The sequence below is a fragment of the Callorhinus ursinus genome, unplaced genomic scaffold, assembly GCF_003265705.2.
Source record: "Callorhinus ursinus isolate GAN/ISIS: 27379988/994484 unplaced genomic scaffold, GSC_fseal_2.0 scaffold70, whole genome shotgun sequence".
Taxonomy (NCBI): Eukaryota; Metazoa; Chordata; class Mammalia; order Carnivora; family Otariidae; genus Callorhinus; species Callorhinus ursinus.
This window is the reverse complement of record NW_027397132.1, coordinates 2,704,815-2,720,402: the sequence shown is the minus strand read 5'-3', so window position 1 is coordinate 2,720,402 and position 15,588 is coordinate 2,704,815. Positions and strand designations below refer to the sequence as shown.

At 45.2% G+C, this 15,588-nt stretch overlaps 1 protein-coding gene across 3 annotated transcripts in view; it reads left to right on the top strand.

Annotated features, from left to right (window-relative positions):
* Positions 1 to 588: 588 nt before the first annotated feature.
* Positions 589 to 15,588, top strand: part of WIPI2 (WD repeat domain, phosphoinositide interacting 2) — a 36,241-nt gene continuing 21,241 nt past the window's right edge. The window contains exons 1-2 of one of the 3 annotated variants that reach the window (XM_025863621.2): positions 589 to 844; positions 7,324 to 7,406. In XM_025863621.2, coding sequence (XP_025719406.1) covers positions 771 to 844; positions 7,324 to 7,406 — 157 coding nt within the window. In that variant the 5' untranslated portion in view covers positions 589 to 770. Of the gene's footprint in view, positions 845 to 7,323; positions 7,407 to 13,508; positions 13,635 to 15,588 lie in introns of those variants that run through there. The other 2 variants (XM_025863620.2, XM_025863622.2) reach the window with 2 other exon arrangements.

Below are 15,588 nucleotides of genomic sequence, written 5' to 3'. Positions count from 1 at the left end.
GGCCCTGTCCCTTAAGTTTAGTTTGAGTGACCTCATTATGTGCTCTCTTGTACCCCGACTTGTAATTGTGTTTAAGTATCTCCCCCACTGTAACTTCTCTAAGGGAAAGGAGGCCCAATTAATTCACAAGGAAGGTACTTCCTAAATATTATTGAACGTATGAATAAATGTAAGGTGGACTCCTCCGCGTGGGCCTTGGGGAAAGAAAGGGGTTTCAGTTCTCAGATCCAACACTCGGCTAATAGGTTAGTATTTCTGAGCCTCAGTTTTCAAATCTGTAAAATGGAATGCAATATTCTCTAAGTAGGGATGCTGTACATAAATCTTTAGCGCAACGACTGGCACACAGCGGGCCCTTTTAATATTGATAAAGTGATGGAGGGTACCGAGCGCCTACTCTTTTCCATGCGCATGCGCCGCCCTCGGTCCGTCAGCAAGCCCCGCCCGGCGCGCCCCCGCGCGTCCCCACGCGTGCGCGTGTTCGACCAGAACCCCGGGCCCGGGCCAGAGGTGAAGGGGCGGGACCTCCGCAATACGCCTGCGCCGTGGGGGAGGCTGTGCCCCGAGGAGGCGGGGCCACGCAGGCGCGCAGGGTGCCCCGGCTCCGGAGCATAAACAAGAGCGGGCACGGGATGAGGCGGCGGTTGATCCCCGGGCAGCCAGCTGCGGCCAGAGAGGCGGCGAGCGGGGCCCGGCGCCGACCCTGAGCGTACCCGACACGCCCTCCCGCGCGCGAGCCCCCGGCCGGGCCCGCCCGCCGCGCGCCCACCATGAACCTGGCGAGTCAGAGCGGCGAGGCCGGCGCCGGCCAGCTGCTCTTCGCCAACTTCAACCAGGACAACACGTAAGGCCGGGCGGGGATCGGGGGTCCGGGGCCGAGGGCCGAGGCTTGGGGCTGGGGCGGGCGGGAGCCTGAGACCGGGGCTGGGGCGGGCGGGAGCCCGAGGCCGGGGCCGGGGCCGGGCCCGAGGTTGGGCCTGGAGCTTCGGGGTGGAGGCCGGGGCGGGCCCGGAGCTTGGAGGGAGGGGCGCTCTGCTCTAGGACCCTCCGGGCGCGGAGCTGGAGCTGCGATCTCTGGGAGGGGAAAGTGATGGAGATAGGGAGGCGTTTCACCCACCCGCCGAAAGGTTGCTTTACCTTTTGGGGCCTCCCTTCTCACGAAGTTGGGGCAGAACTTTGTGCCTTGACCTGTTGTCTCAGCCGCTTCTGGAGCGGCGAGAGTGCGTTTCTTCCTTGTATCCCACCTCCCCTTCTTGGTCCTCCCTCTTCCTCCATCCTTTCCCCTCTTCGGGCCCTTCTAGTCTCCTCATCATCTAGGGCCTCTTTCCCTTCTTCCCTTTCCTTTTCTTCATGTCTCGCTGTTGTTTTTTTAGGTAGCTTTGATGTTCTGCCCGAGCAAGAAACAGATTTAGCAATAATGCCTGGCCTCTGATCTGGGGAGAAACTGAGCCAAGGGGGACCTGAGGAGTCTGGAGCCATCCTTAGGGAAAGAGAGGCCACTGATGCCGACGCATGGATTTGGAACGCTGTTGGTCCAAACCCATGTGGGTTTGAAGCTGATTCTTCAGAGGCTGTCTGGGTGACCTGTGAGGATAGTTAATAGATGAAGTTTCTGGAGAAGGAAGGAAGGAGTTCTGGAACTGGAAGGGAGGAGAGCCATCTTGGGAAGTGAGTAAGAGGAAGTGATGTAAGTGAGGAGGAATGGGTCATTGGCTTCATAGTAAGTAGTTGGTTGAGTTGTTACTGGCTGAATGGAATCAGCAAAGTAGAAAAAAACTTTTTTTTTTTTTTTTTTTTTAGTGAAAAGTTAAATTGTGGAACAGCAAGCAGCAGGTGCTCAGCAGGGCCTATGCAGAATCGTGAGGTTAGTGCAGGCGGTCCGGCAGGGGGACCGCACAGAGGCTGGGAAGTAAGCCCGTTTCCTGCTCCCAACAGCACGTGAGGAACCTGGAGTTCACAAAGGTCCAGAGCTGCACCTGGATCTTCCAGGTGGCCAATAGTGGAGTGGGGGCGGGACTGACTTCTCTTCCAGTGATTTTCCCACCCTGCCCCACTGTCTTTTCTACCTAAAAGGTAGGATTTTGAGGACTAGTGAATTTAGAAATCATACTATAGCAGTCTTTAAAACGTACATAAGCATACTGTGTGACCCAAAACCAGTACAACAGAAACATCTTGGACAACCTGTTGCACATGGTTGTAATTGGGATAGACTATATTATATTCATCCAAGAAACGAATAGAGCATATCAGACCATCTGTGATTTGGTTTTTAAGCCCTTAGTATTTTGAGATCAGTGAGAAATGGTAGCTTTGTGGTTATTTTTATGTCTTGTATAAATTAGAGAATTTTCAGAACATTTTCTACCTTTTTTTCCCCCAGTTTCTAACTACCCAGTATTTATATTGAAAGGAAATAAAATATGACAATGTGTTCTCTTTTGCGGTTATTTCAAATGGGCTACCAAATCCCGTATATAATAGAATATATCAATCTGGCTTGAAATTAGACCTTTTCACACTTGGAAATCATGTGCTTCCCCACCCCTCAGTGGGTCCTGAAGTTCAAGAGATTTCTGTGTCATAATTTGGACCGGCCAGAGACCTTGATATAGTATGAACATAAATTGTTAAGAAAGAGTAAGATAGGTTTATACTGGAAGTTTATCAATTAAAATGACTGTAATTTGTCTTAAAGAAATACATGAGCTCCTGAGGAAAGGCTGCACAATTTACCCCTTTGCCTCCCTTACCAGTCTCCAGAAACTGTCCTTATAGAGGAACACAGTTTTTCACAAGACAAAGGTTATTGGTCTGGGATCCAAACTCAGTCTTGAGTGAGAAAATCTGGAAGCCATTTCGCTTCCTAGAATACGTGTATGTTACACAGGAATGCTGAACAAAGAATATGCCTTGGCATAGCAAGCTCATCTGTCCTGCCTCTCTGCCCCGGCAGTGTGGTGTCAAATATTGTCCTCATTTTTCTAGGATTCTTTCCCTGGAAGCATGACTAAGTTTTGTTTTCTACTGTTTGTTTGATTTCTTTCTTTTCTTTTCTTTTCTTTTTTTTTTTTTTTTTTTTTAGACAAGAACTGGAAAAGGAACTTCAAACAGCTGATCTCAGTCACCTACTGACAGGCTAGTTCCAATCCTGGTTTCTGAAAGTAACAGTTTGGAAGGTTTCTTTTGGAGGAATTTTTGGCTTTTGAAATTGAAGTTGACAAACTAGTAAGTGGCAGAGTATCACTTAAATGAAAATGTCAAGGACTGAAGTCCTCCACCGGATGCCGCTCAGATTGTGAGAAGCCTGTGATTTGGCAATGTCTGTTTTAAAATACATCTCCAAAAGGGGTAGATGAAAGAGAGGGACTTGATTTTCCAAGTCTTCCATTTGTAGCATTGATGTTGTTAGTGTCCAGAAAAGTTACGGAGATGCTTGTTTAACAGAGATTCTTCTAGGTTACAGATATTATTTTGGGAAAGTCACTTCTCTCCACCTTCTCGTCATCAGTAAATTGAGAGGCTTGATTGTGGATGGGTTTTAAAGATCCTTCAACCTTAAAGTTTTAGGTCATTCTGCCTGCTGGGTAGAGGGCGTGTTGGAGGCGGGCAAGACAGTCACCCAGGAGGATATTGTCCAACAGCAGCGGCCTGTGGAGAGCAGACTGGTCAGCCATCAGGACTTGGTGTGACCCATGGGCCGGGGGTGATGTGGGGAAGTTGAGGTTACTCCCAAATCTCTGGTTTGGGTTCGGAGTGAACAATGATTCCATTATGGGGAAAAGATTAGAGAAGGATTCAGTTTGGGGGCAAAGAATGAAATCTGCTTTGGCTCCTGTGGAGTTTTCGAGGCTGTACGTGGAGACCCGGGGTGGAAATGCTGTGAGCCAAGGGAAAGGGCTTGCTGGGGCCGTGAGCTTACTAGCTAGTGCCCCGCGGTCTACCAGGTCTCAGCAGTTCCTGCTGTTTCCTTTTTATGGGTGTGGATCGATGCCACTTAACCCTCTAATCAAGTAAGAAGATAATGGAAAGGGAAAGCCTTTTGGGACTAATTATTGATAAGAAGGCAAAGAAAAAGGAGTTAAGAAAAAGATCTCATTTCACATTTGAAGGGGTTTTTTTGTTGTTGTGTTAGTGGGAATCCCTGTCTTTTAGATATCGAACACTCAAGTTTAATTCTGCCGACGGGCTTGAAGTCAAAGACGGTGGGTCAGACACAGGTGATTGTTTGTTTTTAATTTTTTTTTTTAAAGATTTTATTTATTTAATTGACAGAGAGAGACAGAGAGAGACAGAGAGAGCGGGAACACAAGCAGGGGGAGTGGGAGAGGGAGAAGCAGGCTTTCCGCCGAGCAGGGAGCCCGATGCGGGGCTCGATCCCAGGACCCTGGGACCATGACCGGAGCTGAAGGCAGTTGCTTAACCAACTGAGCCACCCAGGCGCCCCTGTTTTTAATTTTTTTTAAAGATTTTATTTATTCATGAGAGACAGAGGGAGAGAGAGAGAAGCAGAGGGAGAAGCAGGCTCCCAAGGAGCAGGGAGCCCGATGCGGGACTCGATCCTAGGACCCTGGGATCATGCCCTGAGCCGAAGGCAGACGCTTAACCTTCTGAGCCACCCAGGCGCCCGACACAGGTGTTTGTTTTAGCCCCTCCCAAAGCCCTCCTGTCAACCGATGAAATACCGGAAGATACTGTAAAAGGTTGAAACCCATTGGATAGGGAGAATAAGGAAGGAATCACCGGCAGCAACATTTTGGAAGCTAGCAAGGAGTACAAGAAAGTGGATCCCGAGTCACTAGTGGAGAAAGCAGAGAGCCAACCTAGTTGAAACTGCAGAATCCCCAGAAGGCTCAGGACTGGCAGTCGAGTAAAGGGGGACGGGGTGAAAATAAAGAGGATTGGCCCAAAGCACGTTCCAGAAGCACTCCCTCTCCCATCCTGGCCAAGGACTTGGACCTTGTCTCCAGGGTCTATAACAGGGTCTCTGGATTTTGACGGCAGGCGCAACGGAAGGCCGCGGTATGGTAGGGAAGTAGGCTTAAGTAAATCTGTCCTTTTTTCTATTATAGTGAGCTGGGTTTTCCCTTTGTCAGTAAAAGATCTCACTGTGTTACCTTAAAAAAAACACAAATATTTATTGGGGAATAACATTATTTAATAAGGGAATCTCAAACTTATCTGTTACTCTGCCTCTCCCATTAATATGTCTGCCATTGTATGGTTAGGCAAATCATGAGAAATTATCAAAAGCAGGATCAGTCCTCAAAGAGGGATGTATGAACCTGATTGCTGGTGTTACCACCCTTTAAAAACACCTACTTTTATTGATAAAGTATATATTCATATTATACCATAATACCTGTCAAAATAATTGAAATATTTTTGCTTATATTTCTTGCTGATTGAGGTTTTATAAGGTTTTATAAACCGTGCAATTAAAATTCTAGCTAAGGTGATTAATATCCTAAACCAGTTTTGGAATATCTGTAAGAACATCAGAGTTCTGATGTTTGATCACCAAAGCGCAGTTTTGATAGATTCTCCTGTTAGGAGCACAGCATCAAAATCCAGGTTCTCATTAACTAGTTAAAGCTCATTAACTTTGCCCATGGAAGAAGCCCTCTCTAAGTTTGTTTTTTATATAAGGCCAATAAGTTTGGTAATTTGGTTCCTAAGTCAACAAGAAGTTTAGAATGGGAGAGGGGCTGTTAATGATGGGGGGAGGGTCACAAGGAAGTGACACCTGTCAGCAAAACAAAAGGTGGAAAATGTATTTAGAAACTCAGCACTACAGTCTGGCCATCTGAGGTCAGTACACAAAACCCTCAACTCCTTGTTAGCGTCTGAGAGGGTCACTGTATTGTAATAGTAGGGTAAGTTTAATGATGGGAGTCCAGGAAAATGTTAAGAATTTCCCGTCCCCTTGTGATAGAAACACAGGAGAGCATATAACACAGGAATGACTTTTTCATTTTCTAATCAGAAATGGCAGGGGGGAAACGTATTGGTGCTTAAAATAGCAAATAGCAACCATTAGTTATCTGGAAAACGTTTTCCCGAACACCAGCTTCCCAAAAGTTGTAGATTGCTGAGATTTTGTCTTATTTTTAGCTTTCCTGGATATTCTTCTATTTTTATTGGCTCCTTTATTGCTTTTCAAAATATTTGCAGATAACAGTACCTAATTACTTCATTGATATAATTTATTCAGTATAGTGAAGTATTTTTGCCCCCAAAAACGGGCTGGTAGAAAGAGTTTCGTTTCTGTTTATACATCTAAGATGAACCAATTACAGCTTAAAAATTTAATAGTGCTTAGAGCAGCTCCGTTCTCAGAATATATTTCTCCTGCATATAGGCGAAAGAGAGGTTGGAAAGCTCAAGTTTTAATAGATGTAATGACCATTAGAGGGGCCCTAGTTTTTATCCTGGTGTGCAGATGCTCCTGGTCTAGTCTTCTGGTTTGTCTTCTGCCTCCACTTGTTTCCACGTCCTCCCAGACAGTGAATTCACAGCAGTCCCAATAGCTGCTTCCTCGCATGTCCCACGCTTCCTGCTTTATTGGCTCATCTTCTGTTTCTCAAAGCTTTGCTTTCTTCTGTTTTTTCCTGTGGTCAGTCACGTTCCAGAGAGTAGTAACCATCTGATGAGGAGCACTTCATTCATGTCCCACGGCCCCTGTGCTCAGGGCCTGGGGAGCCCGCAAGGTCCCTTCAGGCCTCTTAGCAAGCACCGCGGTGCTGTGTTGGGTGCGAGTGGCTTCAGCTTTTCTTTGCAGGTCAGCTGTGTACAGATTCTAAGATCGCTTTTTGCTCCATTTTATACCACCCCACTGCCCGGCCAGAGTATAACATAGGTGACTGAGCCGCATTGCTGTGGCCTCGCCAAAAGGCAGAAGGGTGTCATCGTCCACTAGGCTGCAAATGTCTGTGTTTAAAGTTTGGAGTGCCGGCTTATTTAGCTTTTGGACTCGCACATAGATCAGATCACCTGAGAAACGCCACTTTGTTCTGAGGGGGTCGTTAACTTAGGGCCGATTACTTCCGTTTATTTGTCAAATTTATCTTTAAGGTTTTGTAGGTTTTAAATAAGAATATTGTCTGTATTTTATTGGCCTTCACCCTTTCCTGGCTGAGAGGTGGGGCATCTAGCTCTGCCACTTTCCCCTTTTCTGCTTAGCCACCACTCACCTGCTACAAACCCTGTGAAATTATTTGTGCTAATTTTTGGTAGAGATGATGGTTGGTAACATGGAGCTAGTCTGTGCATTATCACTGTCTACACGTATCAGCTCTTATTTCTGATTTGGCTCTTTTGCAGGTCCCTAGCTGTTGGTAGTAAGTCCGGTTATAAATTTTTCTCCCTTTCTTCTGTGGATAAGCTGGAACAGATCTATGAATGCAGTAAGTGTTTGCTTTATTTTTCCCCCTTCTTAAAAAAAAAAATAGACAAATTATACTTGAATTGGAATGCATTCTCAAATTCTAACACTGTGATTGAAGCCCCGATACCCCTTGACCAGTATTCTTCTTTCCCCCTTGATCCTCACAGATGGTACGTGTTCTCCAGGGTCTGTGCATGTGCGTACTTACACGTGTACACGTAGAAACACTTGTTTTATGGGTGATTTTTTCCAACACATGATACCGTGCTGTATGTATTAATTCTGTCATTTCTCCCCACTTTAAATGCCATTATTTAAACCGTTTAGGTTTCTGTTACAAAGGGCTTGCAGAAAATTGAAAACCTCACAGCCCCCTGTAGGAATGATTTGTTTTCTTCTGTTGTCATTTTATGGCAGTCGGGTCGCCCACATGTCAAGAGGCGATACGGAATTGTGGAAGGGTCGTGTGAGCTTTGACTTCTTGCTCAGTCACTTACTTGTGACTTTAGATAGATTGCTTCATCCTGAACCTGAGTTTCTTTGGTTTTCTTTTGTGTGTGTCTGTGTACGGTAGTGCTTGCTGATTACATGGTAGGTATAGACCCCTCCTCCCCAGAATGAATATGCTAGAAAGCTTGGGGCTCTTCCTACATACATAACTTGTTCCTATGCACTTACGTAGTTACACACATGTAACAGACATGCACATAAAAATATACTTTTGTTTTTATGTGTGGTTTCATTTTATAGAAGTGAGCTTGTTACACGCTTTTTTCTTTATTTTTGTTTTTAAAAACATGATCTCTTTTAAATTGAGGTGATTGTGGATTACGTGCAGATGTTGGAAATAATACAGATCCCTTATGCCCTTCTCCCAGTTTCCCCCAGGGGTAACATTTTGCAAAAGCACAGGATAGTGTCACAGCCCAGAGGGCGACATTGATGGGACCCATTGCTCCCATTCAGGTTGCCCCAGTTTCACTTGTACGCACGTGTGTTTTTGTAAGTTCTGTACAGTCCTAACGCCCTTGCAGGTTCCTGTTTCCACCACAAGCAGGACGCCGGACAGTTCCGACACGGTGGGGTCCCTCCTGCTGTCCTTTTATAACCACACCTGTCTCCCTCCCACCACCCCCCACCCTCATCCCTGCTAACGACGAATCTGTCCTGTTTCTTAAATTTTGTCATTTCAAAAACGCTATGTGAGTGGAAGATTATAACCTTTTGGGATTGGCTTTTTTTTACTCAGCATGATTCTCTGCAAATTCATCCGAGCTGGTGTGTGCGTGTTGGTAGTTCCTTTTTATGACTGAGAAGTATTCCGTGGGTGTAGATGGACCACAGTTTACCAGTCCCCACTTGAAGGGCATCTGGGCCGATTCCAGTTTTTGGCTATTACAAATGCAGCTGCTGTGAACAGGGCTTTGGGTGGACGTAAGTTTTTAATCTCTCTGGGATAAATACGAGTACAGTTGCTGGGTCATACGGTACTCCCAGTTTTCTCTCTTTCTTTTTAAAGAAGCTGCCTAAGTACTTTCCAGGTGGCTGTACCATTTTACATTCCCACCAGGATTGTATGAGAGATCAAGTTTCCTGTCTGTCTTTGCTGGCATTTGGTGTTATAGCTGTTTTTCATTGGGTCGCCCTGATAGATCTGAGCAGTGAGGTCTCATTGTGGTTCTGATTTGCTTTTCCTTAACGGCTAATGATGTTGAGTATCTTTTCGTGTGCTCATTTGCCATGTGTATATTCTCTTTAGTGAAATGTCCACACTTTTTGCCCACATTCTCATGGGATTATTTGAGTTTTTTTGATGTTGAGTTTTGAGAGTTCTTTATATATCCTGGAATCTGGTCCTTTGTCAGACATGTGGTTTGTAAATATTTTCTCTGTATATAATAAGCAATCCTGAAACCTGCCCATGGCCTGACCTCAGTTAAGAATCCTTGTTAGAGAATTAGGAGTTCCGTATGCAGAGCATACTTCTTGTAATTGGTCACACTGGAGTATGCATTCAGGGAGAGATTGAATACTTAGCATTTCAGCTATGTGAGCATGCGGTTGTGGGCAATCGGGTTTCCTCCTTATTAACAATATCAGTATCTCCTTTGTGAGCGAGTGTTCCAGTGTTGCCAACTTTCCTTTCTTGATGGTTTGGTGTTTCATTTTGGAATCCTACTCTACCTACCAATATCTCGGAAGAAGCGGAAGATTGGGCGAATAGAAGCGAACAGGCTTCTCATTTCATTCTTGGTTCCATTCACTGCGTGAACACGTCTCGAGGACCTGCTGTGTGCCGGCCCTGTTCTGCGTGTGGAGATGCGGTGGCGGCCACGTTCCTGGCCCCGTGACACTCACGTGTAAATGGAGGGAGACAAAGAACAGAATACATGTATTTGTGTCCAGTGTTAGGCTGGGGACATGACGACAAGCACAGACACAAATACCACCTCCCACCCCTGCATCCCCACCCCTGTTAGCCTAAGATGAAGACGTCAGGGAAAATGTCATTTCTTCTGCCCGTTACTTGAAATTGTGGAGTTCTTGGGAGGTCAGAGGCTTTCTAGGCTCCCTCCCAGGCCTCGGCCTCCTCTCTTCAGCAGGCCTCCAGGTGACCCCTCACCTCCATCAGTGGAGTGCCTGATTTCCCCCACAAGTCTGTTGTTTGTTGCTGCCCCAAAGGCTAGCACCCAGGCCCTTCCTAGGGAGCTCATCAGTGTCTCTGACTCATACTTCCTATGGGTTGCCTTAGAGCTTACTCCTTTTTTGTCCTCAGACTTGGCCTGCTGATGCTTACTAAATCTTCTTTTCAAAAAGCCTCTTTTCTAGTATGTAGCCAGAAGATGTGATCTGGGTGATAAAACAGCTGTGAACTCGTGTGCTTGCTTATCTCAGGTGGCTGTCAGTATTTTGAAAAATCTCCAAACTGGTCACTCCCCTGGACCCACATAGGATTGTTCCCTGTAGGGGATTTATTCAAAGAAGGGTAGCCTGATTTCTGGATTCCATCAAGCTTTTATGAATGACTAAAATGTTTACTAATTCTACATCCCAATGAGCCCCTGAATTGTGCAATGAAAGTGTGGCTGTTATGACCAGGGTCACCTGCTTTGAAATCTGCAAAATTACCCCCCCAACCCCCATTTGGAGACCCAGTGTTGAGAAGGGGTGTAAGAATACCAAAGCCAGGTCTTTACTCTTCCTCAGATGGAATCAGTTCAGTGACTAATCTGTTCCCTTGAACTTTATTTTTGGTGCCTCGTTTTTTTAAAGGTTTTTGATGGAACAAAATGTGATGTCTTGATAATATTGTGAAAAGTATGGGTATTTAATAACCAACATGGTAAGGTGGAAAGGTTTGTTTGTTCTTCTTAGTGAACTTTGACCCTTAGAAATAGATGATGAAAACAGCAAACAACTTTTTGAGGGTTAATACTTTAAACTGGAAGCGATGAAATTCTTTTGCTCCGGAACATTGTCCAGTTCTCCTCTCTCTCACACACTTTCATTGAGTAGATCAAAGAATGTCCATTCGGAAACACGTCAGCTACCGAATCAAGGTGGTTTTCTGGAATTTTTCTACAAATAGAAGCAAAGAATACATCGGATGCCTCGCGATTTAGTGCAGGCTCCTAATCTCAGCTGCGTGTCACAATCTCAGACTTTCGCTCTCGGTCACTGTTGCTGTTACGGAAAGAATGAGCCAGAACTGGTCTTGGGAAGAACAAGATGAACAACTGCTTGTTTTTCTATTGGTTATTTAAACAAAAAAAACCCTTCGCCCAGAAATAGTGGAAGATTTTTTTCCCATCTATATTGTAATCTCTCAAGTTGCAGGAACTCCCATGTATGCTTTGCCTTCGTTTGTGTGTGCGCCCTTTTGTCCTGTCACGCTCTCTGTCCTGTGTGTGTGGAGATACGTAATGTGCAAACATGTGGTCTCCCTTCCCTGAAATGTTATTGCAATGAAATCCTACCCCTTGGGCGCCTGGGTGGCTCAGTTGGTTAAGCGACTGCCTTCGGCTCAGGTCATAATCCTGGAGTCCCGGGATCGAGTCCCGCATTGGGCTCCCTGCTCGGCGGGGAGTGTGCTTCTCCCTCTGACCCTCTTCCCTCTCATGCTCTCTCTCTCTCTATCTCATTCTCTCTCTCAAATAAATAAATAAAATCTTAAAAAAAAAAAAAGAAATCCTACCCCTTAGACAAAATAAAGGGTGTAGAGATGTTATTTGTAAAATATCCCATAAGTTGGGAGGAAAAGTTGGCTTTTTCACATTCTACATTGTGTATGTTTGCATTTCTAAGTTTCTGAGCTAGGAAAACATAGCTCAGGAAGCATTCAGTTCCAAAATCGAGCAGAGCAGACTGTTCTTACCTGCGCAAGGGTGACCGGCGCCTGCTTTGTCAACAGCAGCGCCTCCACAGACCTAGAGCACCTTTCACCTGAAAACCCGCTGTCATTGACCGTGCAGGCCATCATCTGCATCCGAAGGTCTGAGAAATGGTGCTTTTGAGATTGTTGCGATTTGACAGACAACCCCGGTTGGACTCTTCATTTCCGTGAGCTACATGGTTGTGGACCTTGGGGGGAGAAATCCAGTGGCCTTTCTCTGCCTGAATCTATTGTGATGAAGATCGGGCTCTTGCCTCTCTGTAGAGCTGCGGGGAACTGGCAGATGCGCCTCGTTTGGACGTGTGTCCTGCCTCTTAATTCATGGTTTCTTCCCTCAGCACTCTAGAAGTTTTATCCTTGTCAGCTCTGAGCAGCACCTGCGGAAGCAAAACAGCATTCTTTTTTAAATCAAGTAATTTGTTTCTTAAATGAAATTTTGGATAGGTAATCTCTGGGAAGAACATTTGTCGGAAACTGTGGCCGGGCCTCCTAGAATGGGCCTTGAAGGCCAAGCTTTGAGTGACACTTGAGGTCACTGAGGTTTATGTTCAGACTCTCTCAGGGGTGGGTCGAGTGAGTGTTTAGCGGGGCCCAAGTCTCCGTGACAGGCCACCTTGAATAATCACAGACGTTTAGCCTTCTTTCTTCTGCTTTCATTGGGTGGCGGGGCCCTTGGGTTACCGGCCTGATGCCTCGTGCGCCATAGCTTCGTGGGAGGACCACGCTGGGTGTGCCTGGGTTTAGTGGGAGGTGACCGTGCATGTTTACGTGTTTAAGGGTGCTCTTGGGAGTGAGGTGTCATGTAAGAATGTTAAAGAGCTCCTTGAAATCCTGCAGTAGAAAATTAACAGGCCTAAACCACCGATAAAGCAAAGATAGGTCGCATTATGAAGGTGTGCTCCTGAAAAGGTGGAGGCACTTGGTGCAGGACAGAAAGGCGCTCTGCAGCCGATCGTTGTGTGTTGTTAACCACCTCCCAAGTGGTGACAGAAACAGGTTAGCTGCAGGGTCACCCAATTCATGTGCCCTTTACATGAGGGCCTTGGCCTTTTCCTGGTTCCTGGCTCCTTTGGAAGTCTGATGAGACCTGTAGTGGTTTCAGAGACCCCGAAGCCTGTGGGAGGGTTCTAGGCCTCAGGGCGTCGGAGTCTCCAAGAAGACCACCCCCCCAGTCTGCCCCTGCCAGGAGGCTCCGCCCGACAACTCACGTCCACCCGCTGCCCCTGCTGCCCTGCACTTCTTACCTCATATCGTAACACATTGGCCAGAATTCCAGTTCTGCCATAGTCTGTGCAGTTTAACAGCTTTTTCGAGATGTAATTTATGTGCTGTAAAAATCACTGGTTTAAAGTGTACAAGTCAGCGGGTTTTAGTATATTTCCTAAGTTGTACAACATACCATAGTCTAATTTGAAGACCTATTTATCCCCAGAGGAAACCCTGAGTCCCTCAGTAGCCACTGGCCACCTCCCTTGCAGCCCCTATCTGCTTTCTGCCCCTGCACGTCGGCCGCTCTGGACAGCTCAGATAAATGGAATCAGATGTGACTGGCTTCTTTACTTCAAGTGTTTTCAAGGTTCATCCACGTGGGAGCATGTCTCAGCACTTCATTTCTTTTATTGCTCAGTAATATCCCCTCCCTCGGACACACCACGTTTTGTTGAGGGACACTCAGGTGGTTTCTACTTTGGGGCTCTTGTAAATGGTGCTGCTGTGAGCATTTGTGTGGATGTGTGTTTTCATGTCTCTTGAGGAGAGAGACGCCTGTCGGAGTGGAATTGCTGGGCGAGATCTTTCTTTGGCCCGACCGTATAGACTTCTGGAGCTGGGAAGATGGAATCAACAGGAAAATGTGTAAATGGATAGATATTTGCCAAGTTGCCCCTTAAAAAGGTTATTAACAGGGTCTGAGTGCCCATATTCTCATTTACTACAGCACTAGGCATTAGCAAACATTTAATGTTATGAGTTTGAGATAAAAAGTACATTCATTTGCCTTTACATTTCTTAAATCATACCTGAAATGGAACTCTTTTTTTCATGTGGTCATTTGCTTTTTTTTTTTTTAACTGCTTGTTTCTTTCTTGTTTTTTAACTGCTCCTTCGCCTGCTTTTCTATCGGACTATATGATAATTAAATAAATAATAAGTTTGATTTAAAGCAAATTAGCCATTTGTTGTGAGTTGCACATATTTCTCCTGGATTGTTTGCTTTTTGACCTTGTTTATGGTCTTTTTGCCGGGTTGAAGTCTTGAGTTTTTGTCTATTCAGATGTATTTGTCTGCTCTCCGAAGGCTTCCACACAAATAAATAAATAAAATCTTGAAAAAAAAGATAATAATGAGCCTCTTTTCGAAACTTCAGTAAAGAAAAACATAGTTGAAGCTAAATGGCAGAAAGATAAATTTGTTCAAAGTGATGGGTATAGTAGGTTCATTATACTGTTCTCTTTTATGAGTATTTGCAGTTAAAAATGGCTTTATGGCCTCCCGCATCCCCCCATTTAAAAAAATTCTAAAATCACATCCGCATTTTTTTCTCTTATTAAAATTTCAAAAAATTTTTCAAATTTGTAGTTGGTAGAAAAAAATAAGCCAACACCCCAACCCACTAGTTGTTCACTCTCTCTACGCTTGGATTTAAGCATATGAATAACACATCCTGTCTGCTTCCCACCATTTTGTTAATGGACATTTTCAAACACAGAAAAGTTGAAAGCACTTTACAGTGCACCCATATGTCCACCTTAGAGTCTGCTGTTAACACTTTACTATAGTCATTCTGTCACACATCCGTCCGTCCATCGATCCATCTTTTGTGTGCATGTCCCGGGGCATTGCAGATCAGCACATACTTCCTTAAATACTTCACCATAAATGTTACTAACGAGAGTTCACTGTTGGTTTTTAATTTTGAGGTGATATTTACACACAATGGAATGTATAAATCTTGAGTAAACAGTCTGTGTTTTGACAAATCCTACATCTCCTATCAGGCTTTACCATCACCCCAGAAAGTTCCCTCCTATTCCCACCCCCGCCAATCAATTCCAGCTCCCTCTTCCCTTTCACCTTCTCCGAGGCAAGGAGTGTTCTGGGTATTTCCTGCTATAGATTAGTTTTGCCTGTAACAGAACATCATGTAAATGCAGCAGGTACTCTTCTGGTAAGATTTCTTTCACTCAGCCTAATGTTTCTGAGGTTTATCCACGTTCTTGCGTGTCTCAGTTGCCCACTATATAAATACATGAGTTTGTCCGTCCTTCTATTGATGAACATCTGCACTTTTTCCATTTTTAGCTATCATGAATATAGTTGTTATGAACATTCTTGGACAAATCTTTTTGTGAACGTCTTTTCCTTTATCTTAAGTAAATACCTAGGCGTGCAAAGTGTGTTCTGTTTTATGAGAAACTTCTGGATTCTCCTCTAAGAGGCTGTCCCATTTTGTGTTCCCACCGGTGCTGTATGAGAGCCTGGCCCTGCATCCTCATCAGTGTTTGGTGTTACTAATCTTTTTAATTTTAGCCATTTTGATGGTTTTTTTAGTGATAACTCGTTGTGGGTTTTTTAAGATTTTATTTATTTGTTTAGAGATGGGGGGGCAGAGGGAGAGGACGAGAAAGAACCTCAGGACTCCCGCTGAGCACGAGTCGGACTGGGGGCTCGATCCCCTGCCCCTGAGATAGTGACCTAGCCAAAATCAAGAGTCAGTCAGATGCTTAACCAGCTGAGCCACTAAGGTGCCCCTGGTAGTTCTGTTATTTCTTGAGGAACCTCCCTGTTTTCCATAGTGGCTGCGCTGATT